Consider the following 16,529-nt stretch of genomic DNA (forward strand, 5'->3'; position numbering starts at 1 on the left):
GGTATAAATTTTAATAAGGCAAACAGCACACAGACAGCACAATTAGGTATAAAAATAACCAAAGGTATAAATTATAATAAGGCAAACTGCACACAGGAAGCACATTTAAGTATAAAAGTAACCAAGGGTATAAATTCTAATAAGGCAAAAAGCACACAGGAAGCACAATTAAGTATAAAAATAACTAAAGATATAAATTCTAATAAGGCAAATAGCACACAGGAAGCACAATTAAGTATTAAAATAACCAAAGGTATAAATTCTAATAAGGCAAACAGCACACAGACAGCACAATTAAGTATAAAAATATCAAAAAGCATTTACACACCCCTGAAGGAAGAACACGCAACTCACATACATCACAACAACAACAATCAACTATACATCAAAAGCATTCACACACACCTGAAGGAAGAACACGGATGTATCACATGTGGAAATGCGGTAGCGGGTGGGCCGTGAGTGCTGCGTGCCTTCGCAGAATCCATGGTCTCTTTGTGACAGTGTGAGCAGCCGTTTGAGGTGTGTCGACTGATTGAGGCGCTGCCAGCCACTGGACTCAGCCCACGCAGGTATCACCACCACGAAACTCAGTGGTTTATTCTCTCTATCACTCCTGTCTAACAACACGTCTATATGCATAGCCATGCGATGGATCACGCCGTCTTCAAACGGTGGATTGGCTTCAAAGCTACCAGACAGCGGGTAGAAGTCAAAGAAGGACCCTATAACAGCAATGCGACAGTGGGAAGGTGTCAATAGCGCCTGTGACATACACCGTGGCATCGTAGTGAGGGAGAGTTTAGGTCGCTCTAGTGATTGATTGTCTGCTGCGCATGCGACTATGAAGTACGTTATTCTATCGGCGGAGCGAAACACACCGCAATTCCTGATGACACTTTTTGATACGGATATGCCAAACCTACGACAACGTAGTACAGCATGAAGGTACAATAATCATCTAGCCGCACAAAAATCTGCCGATGCAGAGTGAACAAGCGACCAGCTAGTCACCTACGTCAACTGCAGGCATGCTAACATGCTTTTTCCACTGGCATATGAACTGTACGACGACAATCTTAAACCCATCGAAGACCATAGGTTAATAGAACTTTCTTCGTTTGAGAAGTACGTACACACATGCAGTGCATAGATACACAGCGTTTAAAAAAGGGCGCAACAGGAGAGTGTACTGTCTAACTGTCATACGCCACTCACCTACGCTGCCGAATGGTCCGTCGGTATCGGCGAACATGCTGCAGTACTGTCCGTAGCGCGAGTTCAGCGGCGACGCAAAGCATTCGAAATTGACTCCAAAGTTACGCAACAGTGCATCTGTGTTGTGTGTGTGAAGACTAGTGAGATGCGGAAAGCAGTGGATGAACCAGACGACATCTATTTGAATAGTGGTGTGTGAAGACTAGTGAATAGCGGGAAGCAGTGGACGTACCAGACGACATTTACTTGGATGGTGGTGTGTGTGAAGAGTAGTGAATAGCGGGAAGCAGTGGATGAACCGGACGACATTTGTTTGAATGGTGGTGTGTGTGAAGACTAGTGAGTTGCCAGAAGCAGTGGATGAACCAGACGACTTTTACTTGAATGGTGGTGTGTGTGAAGACTAGTGAATAGTGGGAAGCAGTGGATGAACCAGACGACATCTACTTGAATGGGTGTGTGAGTGTGAAGACTAGTGAGTTTCCAGAAGCAGTGGATGAACCAGACGACATTTACTTGAATGTGCAAGCGCAAATTGGAACAATTGAGAAATGACTGCAATCCTGAAACAATCGTCGTCCATAGCATCATCAAACATTGTGGTGACATGGGCACCGCGTCTGCGCAAACATATCCCAATCACAAACTAACTGCAACGATACTGTAGTATGCGCACACGCAGCTGAAGAGCACGATGGCATCGTCACATACACACACACACACACACACACATCGGTTCGAGCCCCCAAACTCTGCTGCGTATGCTTTTTGTTTTGAGATCCACATCGTCAGACCAACGGTACGACTTCACATACCAAAGGTGTCCTCGATCAACGCAGCCTGCATGCCTCCGCCCTGCACATGCCCCCCCTGTAGTGTGTGGTATCTGACCAATAGACTGAACACGCGCGAGTTCAGAGCGCTGTCATCGCCTCGTTCGCTTTGGGGTGCGTTGCGCGAGTGCAGCAGCCGCAGTTTGTCGTGGTGGGCCTACCAGGACACAGACACAAACAACAACCACGTGAGTTATACTTAGGCACAAACAACAACCACGTGAGTTGTACATAGGAAAGGACACCAACGTATACGGATATATGTGCGTGGTGATGGAGGCCTGGCTTTCACTATGTGATACATACACTAGGGGCGTATAATAAACCTAATATAACACTACACAAAGCACTGCACCGAGAGAGTCCGCAGCAGAAACAATCAAGCAGTGAGATTGATTGTAGGGCTGTGTCCAAGATGATGGTAGCACAGGAGGCTCGAGCTCAATACGCCTGTGGTAGTGCACACTATTCTGGACGGTTGCTTTAGGATGAGTGTATCTGCGCGGCATGATGGTTTTGACATGCCCCACATTCTTATAGCATCCAAGTTGATGTGATACTAGTTTATACTACAGATGCAACCAAATATTAGAACTCGTCACTCGTGACTGCAGGCTTGGTACAAATACAAATGCAACATTTGTGCATTGAGCCGCTTTCAACAGTAAAATTGCGTTCAAAGACAATCGTCAAATCAAATGCTGTAGGCGCTTTCTCTAATGGTTGTCATGCTGGTGTGCACAATCTCAACGGTACACATTCAAGCATGCGAACGTAAAGACATCACAAACAAAACCAAAGCAATCACGGTATCTCGTCAGACTTACAAACAATCTCAGAGAGCTTCTCATAAACGGACAGCTACAATGTGCACAACAGACGTTAATGACGGACAACGATTTAATGCACTGGCCCGAAAACTACTCAACAATACCCATCCAGCACAAGCTATTGCTGCGCATATACGACAAACAGAACTAACAATAACAAACTTAAAGCATTGGCAGTACGCACTACAGGTACACAATATTGCAACACAACATTTGCCAATCACAAACCATCCGCTAACGAGAGTACAGTATTGCTAATAGACACCGTCCTTACCTTGTTGATGCGCACAGTCATTTGGTTGTAAGTCAGGTCGAAGGCCCGCAGGTCTGTAGTCGCCCGCTCTAGCAATGCCTCGCGCGCCCTATACAAGTAATCATCCCTAGTGATTAAGACATGTGAAGACATATATCTCCTCACATAGGCCGTTCTGACCAATTCAGCACCAATGAACCCGGTCGCGTTATGAACAAAAACAGGAATACACTATAGCCTGGATGTTCTAAAGACACGCGCTTACTTCTTGCCTGTGATAACCACCTCCACACAATCTACTGATCGAGCGCGAGCGCTGGTCTCAGCAGTAGTCCTGGCCATCCTCTCGGTTTCTCGGGCAGCAGCTGCACATAGTTTCCGAGCAACGCCTTGCGCAACTATAGCATAATAAAGTACACACCCTTCAGTTATGGATTTATACACCTCAAGGTATATATATATATATATATATATCATTCAGTTTGAAATATACACACATTCAACCACTGGACAAGAAGACATCTCGCCCACCGCCATAAACACGAGCAAGTTAAAACCGTATAACAAGACTCATGCCGTTTAAATACGACTGATACCGTTTAAACACGACTGATACCGTTTAAACACGACTGATACCGTTTAAACATGACTGATACCGTCTAATGGCTCCGTAAATTGATACGGTATACAGGGAACAGCGTGAAATGGGCGCGAGACATTCTCAATATAAACAAAACTCATACGATTGTTGGCATGCGACCTGTCAAGGTGTCGACTTTAATGACAGTAATGTCTACACATACTGAATACACACATCATAGGACCCACCCGTTTTCTGCATGCCTGCGCCCACCAAATCTGCGACGAGGCCGTCGGCTGTGGGTTGGCTGGGAATCACTGGGTCAGGGGCTATACCTTCACTCGCTGCTTGTTGCAACAAGAAATCGGCTTTAGAATGGCGTATGAGAAAGTATATCAGCATGAAAGACTCTCACAGAACATCGAATCCTACATAAGTTAATTTAAGGACCAAACATCGAATCCTACATAAGTTAATCTAAAGACCATCTACAACTCACCACATTGATTGGACTTGCTCGCTCGCTCGCAGTTGAATATCCAGTTTTCAAAGAATACGTTATTGAATCTTATTCTGTTGTTCTGAAAGGTAAAAGTGGTATAATGCATTGCTGATTAGCATACGCTACAAAACGCAGGATAAACACGCATTGATTTAGAACATCGGATGCCGAGTGTTTGCAAGGACGTGTCCACAAGAAGCGAAATATGCAAGGGGTGCAAATGCATAGCACATGGCAAACATACTCGGCAATCCGTCTCCAGCTGATACTGTAAACGATTCACAGCCTTTTGCCTATAAATCTCAAGGTTAGGATCAACCCGAGATGTCGTCGATACATTTTTCTGGTGACTAGATTGTGGCCATGTTTCTAGAGAGAGCTTGGTGTTCGGGTTCCATACGCAACCCAACGGAGGAGCTTCACTCGTGAAAGTCGCTTCTGCTGTTTCATCTACTACCTCATGATCTTTGCTAGTATCAGACTCTGCACTTTGGGGTTGTTCTGTGTGCGTGTTAACAGTTTCGTGTTTGCGATGCCTTTTTTTTGCTTTTCGTTCTTTCTGCTTCTTCTCTGTAACACTTCCGTCTGTAGCTTTATCCGAGTGCATCCCGCCCTCGCCCCCATCGTCGTCGCTTTCTTTGGATTTCTTAGATTTCTTATTCTTCTTATCTTTTTCCTTGAATTTTTTAGTTTTCTTGTTCTTCTTATCCTTTTTAGCTTTCTTGACTTTTTCCGATTGTTTATCTATTTTAGAAGGCTTCGCTGCTGATTCACTCGACTGTTGGTGTCGCAAATTTGTTTCCACACTGAACGGCCTACTCGTTTCCTTTTTCCTCCGCTTCTTAACAGGCCCAGTCTCTAACCCATCATGCGCTACATCTGTCGCCTTATTGTATTCTATTGTCTTACGCTTCACCAGCCTCTCGTCTTTAGCGTGCTTCCATTTCGGTTTGGAGTGAGAATGTGACTCATCCCCAGCCTGGACAGACTGGCTTGCAAGCTTTTTGTTTGCCATCTCGGTATAATTGTTCTGCAACACAGGGAGGGAGCTGTCACTTTCCAGACAATCAGTTCTGTAACGGTTGAAAGTATTGATCTCTCAAACAAAAATAATATCTACAGCAAGATACGTCAAGCAAGGTAACGTTTCAAAATCACATATATAAGAATATTTCGAGTGCTCTTATCAATTCAAATCACACCACATGCATTTAAATTTACCGTGTTACCGGAGTTTCACACTTAAAACCGGCTTTGTATTACTTCACCGGCTTTGTAAATACTGGTCTGTCTGACCATATTAATTTTTGATACGTTTTAAATAGGGAGCGTGTGTCAAAATCACTACATCAGCCCCAGACTCAGAGAGAATGACCGCGCCCTGAGAATTTACGACAAAAAGAAACCTACGCCACATATTTAATTAATTTGGCGGGCTTTCCCTGGTACAGCTTTTTTTCAGCCTCTCCTAAACAAGAGAGTTATCGCCATCGGATAAATACATAGTAGTGATATACGTACTATATATTGGGTTGTTTGAAGTTTTTATGTCGTGTGGTGTTGGGCTGCCTTCAAGAATAGCACACGACACACAGTTCAGTTCATATATAGCATGCTCATGCATGTACCGTAATATTTATAAACAGAAGTACACGCCCGTTTGAAAACATCACCATGCCGGATAAACGGGCGCACAGAGATGATGTTGAACTCGATGCGGTAGATGCCACACACAAGACTATCAGAACTGGGAAGCGTGGGCAGGGATCCGCCCACGAAAGTGGTAAGACACAGCTCACACGCACCGAGAGCTCACATGCAATGAAGGAAAAGAAACACCCTCAAACACGTTATACCGCACGAAGTACCACTGCCGAAGAGACTCCGGCAAGTGTTGCACACCTTGAGCATTTGCATGAGGCCCCTATCCACGTTTTGCGCAAAAAGCATGTGTCGCGATTCGCCAAACTGGGACTGGGTTATAGCAAATCAAAGTTAGGAATCTCACCTGTTGGTCAACAATATAGAATGCAAGTCAGCGGCAACACTCAGGTATGGTATGGCTGGGCCATTCATTCTTCTCCGTCGCAACGGATACATGTGTATCCTATGACACGAGCCCTATCATGTAGTGCTCTATAATATACAGAGGTATCATACTACATGAGATGTAACGTGTCATGTCTCAAACAATACATGGGAATCATGTTACATGAAATCTTATATGTAGTGCCCTAAAAGATACACGGATATCATAGTACACGAACTCACGTGTGTGTCTTTTATGTTGCATGTACATATCATCGATCTCTAACGTGTACTGTCTTATAAGATACATGTGTATCACATTACTATATCTTTATGTGCAGTGTCTTATAGAATACGTGAGTATCATACTATATGAACTCTTACGTGTAGTGTCTTCTATGTTACATGTGCATATCATCGATCCTAACGTGTACTGTCTTATAGATATATGTGTATCACATTACTCGATCTCTATGTGCAGTGTCTTATAGACTACATTACACGAGCTCTTACGTGTGGTGTCTTTTATGGTCATGCGCATATCATTGATTTCTAGTGTGTACTGTCTTGTAAGATACATGTGTATCATATTACTTGAGTTCTAAATGTAATGTCTTATACAATATATAAGATTCATATTACATAAGCTCTTACGTGTAGTTTCTTTTAAGATACAGGTGTATCATATTATAGAGGTCTAACGTGTGGTGTTTCGTTAGATACATGGGTATCATACTACATGATCTCCAACGTGTAACGTCTTATAAGACACTTGTGGGTACCATGTTATATCTGTTGTAACGTGTAGTGTCTGGTATTGTGACCCTAGAGCGTAGGGGCAGATCCAAAGAACCCAATTCTGTGCGCAGAGCCTGCTACGGAGTGCACCGTTGATATGTCACCGTGCATGACTACCAACAGTCCATACGCTGCCACCCCGTGTCATCACGCAAGGTGTGTACATGATTTATGCTCTGAATGTCACGCGCTATCTAGCATGTCTGTTGTTGCGTTGTTTGCCCTCAAGTGAATATTATACGAAGTTTAGCACGAACAGATTCGACTGCAGGGGCTCGCAGAAGGGCATGTCACTCGACAGCCAATACTCAGCCGATGTGGCGGGATCTTGGCATAGCTATACTCCACCAAGCTACAAGATTGGCTCCACCGCTGGTATGCCTGTAGTTTCTGAGCGAAGTCAGTTGGTGGTTTTTTTACTCGGGAGGCTGCCAAGGCGAAAGCTGATAGTTTGGACTGAAGTGGAAATTGTGGCAATCATATGCTCCTTATGAATGGCAAGCGCATTCAGTATGGTATATATATAGCAATGCGACCATGGATAGCTTTGCTGCGACAGACGAATAATGTGCTATACGTGTAGAACTTGGTAAGCGCACAAGGCGGTATTAATTGCGCCTTGAACGCGAGTAGGACCTATGGAGTTTCCTAGTAACAGTCAAATATATTCAATCGTCTGAAGGTCTCGGACCAATCGCAGAGGTCAGCGGTGGCGCATGTCCCTCACGCGTGCGCGGCGAACATCACCCAGAATTCTCAGCTGCTGGGCCACCTTCGATTGGACCACATCATGATAGGAATGGACAGAGGGGTCCCAACAAGCAAATCAAAGGCCTTATCGCACACTACACGACGGTAGTGCCGGGGCCGGTAGCTGGTGTGTTTGCTGATTTCGATAGGTGGCAATGCTGCAGTAGGTCGATAAAATTAAACTCAAACATGTGTGCCTACTATAACTCCGTTCTACTATACCTTTCATTGGACACCATGTGAGATTGTACGACTATTCATATTCTATACTCACTGGATGGTAAATGTTGATTTAAAACTACGTTTCGAATGCAGGTGGCGCATGCATCACATCCTTGAATGATAAATTCGGACATTTGATTATCAACATAACTAGCATTTCTTGTCTGCATTATGTCTTAACAGTGTCAGATATCAGCACAAACCAGTGAATCAATATGGCGAAAAGACTACTATTGTTACACTACTATTGTTGACAATAATACTATGAACCGATATTCTGATAGTTGTGGCCTCAAATTTGCGATCATCAGATTTCCTGTTGAGATGCTCAAGCGACATCCAGTGGACAGCTGATGTCGAGGAGAGACTGGTGGCTGCGCTCGATACGCCATCCACACTTAGCAGCACCCAAACACAACTTATAATCGCAGGTGCGATTGCCTCTGAATTCGCACGGCAGCACATGACTGTGTACCCCCGATTAAAGGTGATAAAGGCTCTGCTATTGGTACCGAATAGATACCTGAAATTCTGTGGTAGCTGTCGTCCTGCTTGCGGCGTGCGGCTACATCATTCTATTGGCAGTTTACCCAACTTTTTAACGAGTATTAATTTTGCTGATGAGTTATTGTTATTGTACATGGTCCTTCAGGTACTCCCGCCTCAACAACTAAGCATATTCCAGGTGCTAGTAGACCCCCTGACTCCACAGCCGATCTCTGCATGGGAGGTAATGTTGATTTAATATCAGCGTGTAGGTTGCACTATATACAGAGCTTCACTAGGAGTCACAGCAGTGGCGTAGCTGTCAATAGTGATGTGATAATTGCGACCAATACTACTAAGATTCGAAGCGGTCCTTTGTCGCTAACTTGCTTTGTATGTTACACAGTCCGCGACAGATCATCACTAGCATCTTCCACATCAACATAGTTCTTTCTCCACTGACAACAGTGCGCGATGACCATAGAGGGTGACCCCAATTCACTATCCGAAGATCAGCAAATTCGAAACGACTTTATTGAGTGGTGCAGAATCCTTGTGCAGCTGGTAAGCTTCTGCAAATCTATGATTGATTGCTTTTTCTGGTTTAGCCCTCGCATCAAGAAATTTCGTAAGTCATGAATTTCTTTTCACCTCATTCCGAGCATTTGCATCGAAATCTTTAAGCCGATGGATAAAAGGACTTCAGCCAACTTTCACCCAGAGTCGCCATCAAAATGTTAAAGTCGAGAGATTATCACCGCGTTTTGCAACGGACCCATTCATACAACGTTTTGAATCCACCGACACTGGACAATCCTTACAAAACTCTGGAATATAGTCCATAACCCTCATGATGTATTCAATTATATACTGTGCGCCACTACACTGAAAGCGACATGCGCCGTTTCGCAACCACTTCATGCCTTATGTATACGTTTCGAGAAAAAAAAAATTGTTCATACTTCCGTTTTGCCCTCAAAATATGATCAAAACCCGGCTGGCGGAGAATGTGACTCGACGATGAGGTAGTCCAACTCTTACCAATATATCAGGGCCGAATGTCATCTGTCATGAAACGCATATATCCACTAGAACCAGTTCTCTACTGTTGTGTTCGAAAATTCGGGCTTCGTTGCAACAAGTGCCGCCTCGAATTCGAATATTGTTGCCTCAGCTGAGAATATCGAAGGCGTCATAGATTTCATTGACTCGGGTACTTTAAGGCACCCAAACCTCACATGATGGGGGCTAATTTTTAGAACCCACGCCACATGGTACCGTCTATTTCCGAGCAGCAACTGATACAAATTCCAACTCAAGCAATTACTGGATGGGACATGCCTATTCTGCTTCGCTGCAATGTAAGGTGTCCAGACGTGTGCTGAGTGGTGCTTACAGGGTTCAATGTTGTCTACACAAGCGCAGCGAAATTTATCTGCTTTTGGTTGTGTTTAATTGTGTGCAGTGATGTCTGCAACTGCGAACACATCTGATTGTTTAACGTACAGTGTTCTATTGTGCGTACTACAAGTGTAGGCCGTTCATGTGATTTCCAAATTTGTCGCAATCACACGCAATAGTTTAGTAATGCAATGTGCATGTGGTGAGCCACTTTCCGACCTTTCGAGTAAGATCCGGGCTGTTCAACACGATTCCGAAGCTCCGTGCTATGTATTTTTATATCTAAACTAAAACCCCTGGTTCTCCTAATAGCGAGAGGCGACCCTCGACGCGCTGACTCGCCTCGCTGATGAACGTACATGAGCCAACAGATCACTCCTTGAGGCACGAGCAAGTCCATTGTACGAACAGCGTTGCAGTCAGCCAGGCCTATCTTTCGAATCAGAAACCATATGCGCGGGAGCCTTTTAACACAATGCAGTTTCATCCTGAAGAATCTTGAAATTAAACTGATGAAATTTGAACGCACGCCCTGTCTCGTTCACTCCAGGCATGTGTGGCAATGATTCGTAGTGGTGCCCGTGACACACGTGTTGCACCTGCAATTCTAGAGACACGAATACAGACACTGACTCTATGACCGTCATAGGGAACATCGATCATGTGTGTATCAGTTACTTGGCAAAATGATGCCGATGGCGAAGTCGCTGTTGGTCAGCTACTACTCATCTCACGATCGATACGACTCATGTCAGTCCACGTCTGCACCCCAGTAACGATTACATCACGGACATCTGCGAGTTTTTTACCGTTATAGGCTTGCGTTGGGCCTAGTTTGTCCTTGTGAAATAGCGAGTGTCCACAAGCTTCCAACAGCTTTGTAGCTGCCATCTCGTGCTCTGCCAGATACTCGAAGGTGGCAAGCTTCTTAGTTACGCAGCCCACAGCATCTCGGGCAATTGCATACCCACGTTCGTCTGGATATCTTGTCATTATCTCTTGGTTGAAACTATGGTTGTCGTGGGGTACAGCATAACCCCAGAAGGCGGTGTTCGCAGCATCCAGCATTTGTTTCACGGAATCGAGCGCAACATAGTTGGAGTCAGCCGTGATCATCACGTGGGAGAAAATCATGTGTTTGTACACGAGTTTGAAAAAGGCTTGAGTATCAATAGCTTTATCTGCAGCCTCTACATGCATGATTGTTTTCCGTTCCGTCTGATTCCCATCTGCTGGGACTGTCATTACGATCTGCCTGCGGTCAACTACGACAATATCACCGAACTCATAGAATTCGGACTGGGGCCACCTGCCATTGATATTCTCAACTAAAAAAAGCACTTTGCTATAACTGTTCCTACCCCATGTCTGCCGGACATTTGTTCGTCTGGCACTATCGTCGGACAACACACCCACTATCAAACCCTCCTTACGTTCATAACCGGCGTGGTCCAGGAATTTGTAGTTCACTGTGAGCCCGGAGATGCTGGTTTGTCCATGCAGAACCACTCCCGATTGTAAATTTAAGTCTGCCAACACTTTATCATATTCATCCAGGCTGAATATAAAACCATAACGACTGTGTGGGGAGCTGTGCAGTAAGTTATACAACAGCACCACGCATAGCAGAGTGGCGCACCAAGCGACCACTTTGACACTTTGACGCGTGATTGCACCTATAATTGTCATAATGTACTGTTAAACTACAAAATCCACTGTCTAAAGCTTGTAATTGCGGTACTATCAGCAAGCACTTCTTTATGACATCGTGCTCAAGTGAAACTTCTAATGGCCTGCTAGATTAACTTGAGTAAACAGCGTATTTATTTATTTAGATAATTTGTCTAAAATCACAATAAATTCGCTGAAAATATTTCATTGCTCTGTCCCAGAAACCCAGAGTCCCTTCTAAATTACACATTTCATACTTCCGCGTATTGGCGTAGTGTATTACCTAAAAGAGGTTGCGCGGGCTGTGTGTGAACAAATATTATATGTGTATGTAGGGTGTAGGCGGCTGCCGGGCACGGCTGGCGGCTGCGTTGGTTTATTCTTTTACTGTAAATAAATAATTAGTCCCATAGCCACTTTGTTGATGTTCAATTTAGGACGCTATGATATGTGTCTATATACATATACGTGTTTAGGCTGTGGAACAAATAAATGTTTGCACATCATATTGCCTTTAATTGGATTGATACAGTGACAAGAATCACGCTGTAATGTGAAAAATACACTGACTATATGACGTTTGTATCAAGACGTTTGTTGTATCGCAACGTCTGTATCAAGATTCATTGCCTTCGAAAGGAGCCAATGTGCATGCAGTTAGCTTGCAATCAAACAGAACTACTCAATTTAGTACAGTAGCTGCAGTTTCGCGTCCACAACTCTCAAGTGCTTTATATTAGCACCGAGTCACCGACTACAATTTGCAAATGTTTTTCCACATAGCTCACTTTCTCAAATATGTAGCTTTTGTCAAGTATGTAGCTGTATTGTGAGCAACGAAAGGTCTGCAGAGAAATTTCATTATATTATAAGTACATTTATATATATATATATATATATATATATATATATCTATATATATACGCTTATATATATATATATATATATATATATACATATATATATATATATATATATATATATATAAAGTATATATATATATTATACTATATATATATATATATATATGTATATATATATATATATATATATATATATATATATATAAATATATAACTTATAATATATTGTTTGTTTATTCATTATATATTTCTATACCAAGACCACGCGAGTTATTAGCTGCGTTGTTGAACATACTTCGCATTAGTGTAGTTGACAGATATCTTGAGTAGTTCATCGATTAGACAGCGGACATTGGTGTAATGTGCGATGGAGTTTCTACTAGAGTATTCTAAACCACTCACACAGCTTCGTTGTTTTGTATAGATTGTGACATCAATATAGAGTTTTTCATTTGAGATTCCTATTGCAAGCATCTTTTGGATTTTAATAAAAACAGACATAGACGAACTCCAGGCGAATATACCGAGAGCAAGGCTGTACTGTATGGTGGTGATCCATGCAAACTAATCTTAAGTGTCTACGTGTGTCTTTGTGAAGCATCATGCACTTTTTTTGCCCAATCGCCGTAGCTCATGCGTGGTGGTCGGATATCGCTGGAGCCACATAAGTAGCAACTGTACACCAGCGTTGACGCAGAAGTTGTCCATATTACTGATATGATACCACGGGGCCGCTCGCGTATATCTGGCATCCCATTATGTGTGTGATTTCTTTTCTATGATTTCGCTCATAGTATAGCACTGACGACGGTCCTAAATCACTGACGAATCTCTTGGGGGCCTATATTGATATTGAATGGTGTTTTCCATACGACTCTCATGCCGTATGAGTGTGAGATGAGTGGTTTTAAATCAATTGTGTGATGTACCAATGTGTGGCCTATAAACAGTGTAGCCATTGCGAACAGATAAATTGCGGTTGCACAAGATGCGAAGGAGAATTCCTCAATGAATGTGTTGGTGTCAGTGGAACAATCGATAGGTGCTTTGTATTATGCAATCTTATGCCACCGGAGTGTGTGATGAGGCTTATATCGAACTGAACAAAAGAAATTATCGCGTTATGTTTGTTGAACTGCCCAAATTAGGAATTTTAAATAAGGTTGCTATCTAATGGCTGTTAGCCTTCTGATCTGTATGCTCTGTCAACCATTCGCTGTATTAGAAGATATACAATGGGCAGTCAAAACAAGCGCCGCTAAAAATGTCACACAGTTGTCCGCTAGTATTGTAGTGTAACATGTGCGGCACGTCTTAGCATAGTATGTATTGTGAGACGTCAATTTGTCAATATGATCCGGTTCAGGGTACCTAAGCGGTGATTTGAATGATTAAACAGAACCGCTGAAATATTGCTACACGTTTGAAATCGAATGTGTTTTCAATGAGCTCTTTGAGACCCATCTCTCTGTAGCAAATCCAGTAGAATACACTGGTCAGCTAACAAATATTCCGGTGCACCCGTCCACCACTTTATTTCAAGATTGAAAACTAGGTGACGGTGGACACTCAGTGTGTTCTTGTAACAGATAAAACCTAGACCCGGGACTCACAAGGTTTCAGCATTGACTATCAATCAATCCAATACGCCTATGTACTGTAGAAATCTATGCCACACTACTGTTCCCAATGCACTCTCCGGAACTCAAACTTCTGCGTTCCGCGTGATATTTCTTCTGTATCACCGGCATTTGATAGTCACGACATACGACTGATAGCGCCTCAACGCCCTGTTTCATGGCCGCAGCGATGTTCCATGGCTTCCTGCGTAGCCGATCGCGTTGTGAAGCGATGAAGAGTGGCTTGGTGGTCGTGTGCACAGGCGGTCGTCCTTTTGTGCTTCCCATCGGAGCTGTTGCTGCTGTGCTATGAGAGCGACTAGTCATCTGCTATGAGAGGGTCTAGTCGTCTTAGGTGGTTTCGTTGATTCTGCGACCAGCCGGATCTCCACAGGACGTGGCGAGTGTGTTGATTGTGTTTGATAACCTGTTGAAGTGTTCGTATGAATACATGAGAAATGCGTTCTACCAATGCTTGAGCATGCCGACAACCAGAAGAAGATTGGACTACAGGAACGGGGTGCCTGTAACACTGATCAGGGTTTAGGAATTTAGAGTTTTGTATTCTCGGGCCATTTATTCAGGCGACTCTCTACTTCAGGTTGTGCGATTTAGTTATCATATGACCAGAATTATTGTTTTGATCAGAGAGGTACTGACAATACACAGCCGCAGATAAGAACAGGCAACAGGTTATTTATACACACTCATACAGCAATGTTTTTGCAGATCGTAGAAGACATACGAAACTTGTATGTCTAACGAAAGTCTAATGTATAAGCATTGAATGTTTTGGTGCGGGTCGTCTTTTCCGCAACTTTCTATCTAATAATAGAATACCGTCATACTAACTGAGACTAGTGTGTCCTGGGTTGTATAGTGCCTGTCCGTGATGTTGCCATGGGCAAGCTTGATGCCTTCATATAGCCGTTAGTATGTGTTGAGTTAGAACTCAAAAGCGTTTAACCTACTCTCCTTAACGTCTGTACTTCTCCTGTGCTGAGACTTGCACACAGTGTGCATTTGCTCAGAACATACTATAGTGAGAGTCGCAATAGTCAGTCGTGTGCGTGAGCTTACCCGTGGCATGGGAGGGTGTTGAGATAGCAGGGGATATCTATGACTGTGCATTTGCTCAGAACATACTATAGTGAGAGTCGCAATAGTCAGTCGTGTGCGTGCGCTTACCTGTGGCATGGGAGGGCGTTGAGATAGCAGGGGATATCTTTGACTGTGCATTTGCTCAGAACATACTATAGTGAGAGTCGCAATAGTCAGTCGTGTGTGTGAGCTTACCCGTGGCATGGGAGGGCGTTTAGATAGCAGGGTAGTGTCTTTGACTGTGCATTTGCTCAGATCATACTATAGTGAGAGTCGCATTAGTCAGTCGTGTGCGTGAGCTTACCCGTGGCATGGGAGGGCGTTGAGATAGCAGGGGATGTCCATGACCGTGCCTTTCTGTACATCAATTTGCGGCACAATGTCCTTGTCCGGTTTGACAATGAAGAATCTATTGAACAGAGTTCCGGTGGAGTAGTCGAAGTTGTATTTCGCCCCTGATACCTTGATACCTACACAACACAACGGAAAAGAAAAACGATAAGAGATCATTACAAACGCTCTGATCGGTAGAGTAATGATATCTCACGTGCAGATGCTTATTGGTAGCTTCAGGGTTTAAGGTTTTGTAGGATTGTAATGTAGTATGGCATTAGGGTTTAGAGTTTTGTAAGATTGCAATGTAGTATGGTATTGCAATGTAGTATGGTTTGTTGTTTTGGTTTGGTGTGGTGAGGTGCTGCTGGTAGCGGTTGCTGGTGATAGTCGGTGTGTGTGTTTGTGTACAAATGCGGTAGCTTTTCTGGTGATTGACGGTGTGTGTGTTTGTGTACAAATGCTCGTCCTGTACAGATATGCTGAGGTGGGCACTCGCACGTGATTAGAAAAAAAAACTCAATGGCCACCATTTGATATAGTGCCAGTTGCCGTGAGCGTTCCGTCTGCATGTTCCATTGCAACAACATGATATACCAAACCCTAAAACCTTAAAGCCACCACTGAACTACAGTTTGTAACCACACGACTGTTGGGAGACACCTCTAGCGCCGTAGATGCGAGACCACATACCGGGAGGAGAGAATGTGACTGTGGTGTAGTTGCGGTCGGCATAGTTTGCTGCGACCATGTTGGCCAACCCACCACCCAACGAATGGCCTGTGATCAGCACGTGGGTGGGGGGCACATTCAAGTCTCTCACGTACTGACCCAACGGCCGCAACAACTCAGGCTCGTTGCTGAAGGATGAGAAACTCACCACCAACCGTTCCAATTCTGCGCGAGTACGGAGGCAAATAATAGACCAGATAAGGTACGATAACACAAGAGAAGGGTTTAAGAACACCAAAACCCTACAACAAGAGAAGAGGTTAAGAACATTAAAACCCTAAAACAAGAGAGGGGTTAAGAACATTAAAA

At 43.7% G+C, this 16,529-nt stretch overlaps 5 protein-coding genes across 5 annotated transcripts in view; 1 reads left to right on the top strand and 4 right to left on the bottom strand.

The window, feature by feature from the left end:
• The window catches only part of SARC_06218 (hypothetical protein), a gene marked incomplete at both ends in the record, with an annotated part of 15,422 nt that extends 10,191 nt beyond the window's left edge, over nt 1-5,231 (bottom strand). Inside the window, 8 exons of the mRNA XM_014299876.1 lie at nt 432-725; nt 1,219-1,335; nt 2,034-2,208; nt 3,156-3,243; nt 3,400-3,532; nt 3,963-4,058; nt 4,214-4,295; nt 4,461-5,231. Of these exons, the coding sequence (XP_014155351.1) occupies nt 432-725; nt 1,219-1,335; nt 2,034-2,208; nt 3,156-3,243; nt 3,400-3,532; nt 3,963-4,058; nt 4,214-4,295; nt 4,461-5,231 (1,756 nt within the window). The remainder of the gene's footprint in view (nt 1-431; nt 726-1,218; nt 1,336-2,033; nt 2,209-3,155; nt 3,244-3,399; nt 3,533-3,962; nt 4,059-4,213; nt 4,296-4,460) is intronic.
• A 659-nt stretch (nt 5,232-5,890) lies between these two features.
• Nucleotides 5,891-9,165, top strand: SARC_06219 (hypothetical protein; the record flags this gene model as incomplete). The annotated part of the gene is made up of 7 exons (XM_014299877.1): nt 5,891-6,268; nt 7,074-7,198; nt 7,314-7,417; nt 7,725-7,919; nt 8,326-8,501; nt 8,667-8,744; nt 8,969-9,165. The coding sequence occupies 7 exons, from the start codon at nt 5,891-5,893 to the stop codon at nt 9,137-9,139; spliced, it is 1,227 nt and encodes a 408-aa protein (XP_014155352.1). The 3' UTR covers nt 9,140-9,165.
• Nucleotides 9,166-9,891: 726 nt separating this feature from the next.
• SARC_06220 (hypothetical protein) lies at nt 9,892-11,678 on the bottom strand. The gene has a single exon (XM_014299878.1). The coding sequence runs from the start codon at nt 11,588-11,590 to the stop codon at nt 10,616-10,618; it is 975 nt and encodes a 324-aa protein (XP_014155353.1). The 5' UTR covers nt 11,591-11,678; the 3' UTR covers nt 9,892-10,615.
• A 2,424-nt stretch (nt 11,679-14,102) lies between these two features.
• SARC_06221 (hypothetical protein) lies at nt 14,103-14,381 on the bottom strand (the record flags this gene model as incomplete). The annotated part of the gene is made up of 1 exon (XM_014299879.1): nt 14,103-14,381. The coding sequence occupies one exon, from the start codon at nt 14,379-14,381 to the stop codon at nt 14,103-14,105; it is 279 nt and encodes a 92-aa protein (XP_014155354.1).
• A 24-nt stretch (nt 14,382-14,405) lies between these two features.
• SARC_06222 (hypothetical protein) lies at nt 14,406-16,239 on the bottom strand (the record flags this gene model as incomplete). Its single annotated transcript, XM_014299880.1, has 3 exons — nt 14,406-14,481; nt 15,460-15,625; nt 16,182-16,239. The coding sequence occupies 3 exons, from the start codon at nt 16,237-16,239 to the stop codon at nt 14,406-14,408; spliced, it is 300 nt and encodes a 99-aa protein (XP_014155355.1).
• Nucleotides 16,240-16,529: the final 290 nt, after the last annotated feature.

This window comes from Sphaeroforma arctica (assembly GCF_001186125.1).
Source record: "Sphaeroforma arctica JP610 unplaced genomic scaffold supercont1.436, whole genome shotgun sequence".
NCBI lineage: Eukaryota > Ichthyosporea > Ichthyophonida > Sphaeroforma > Sphaeroforma arctica.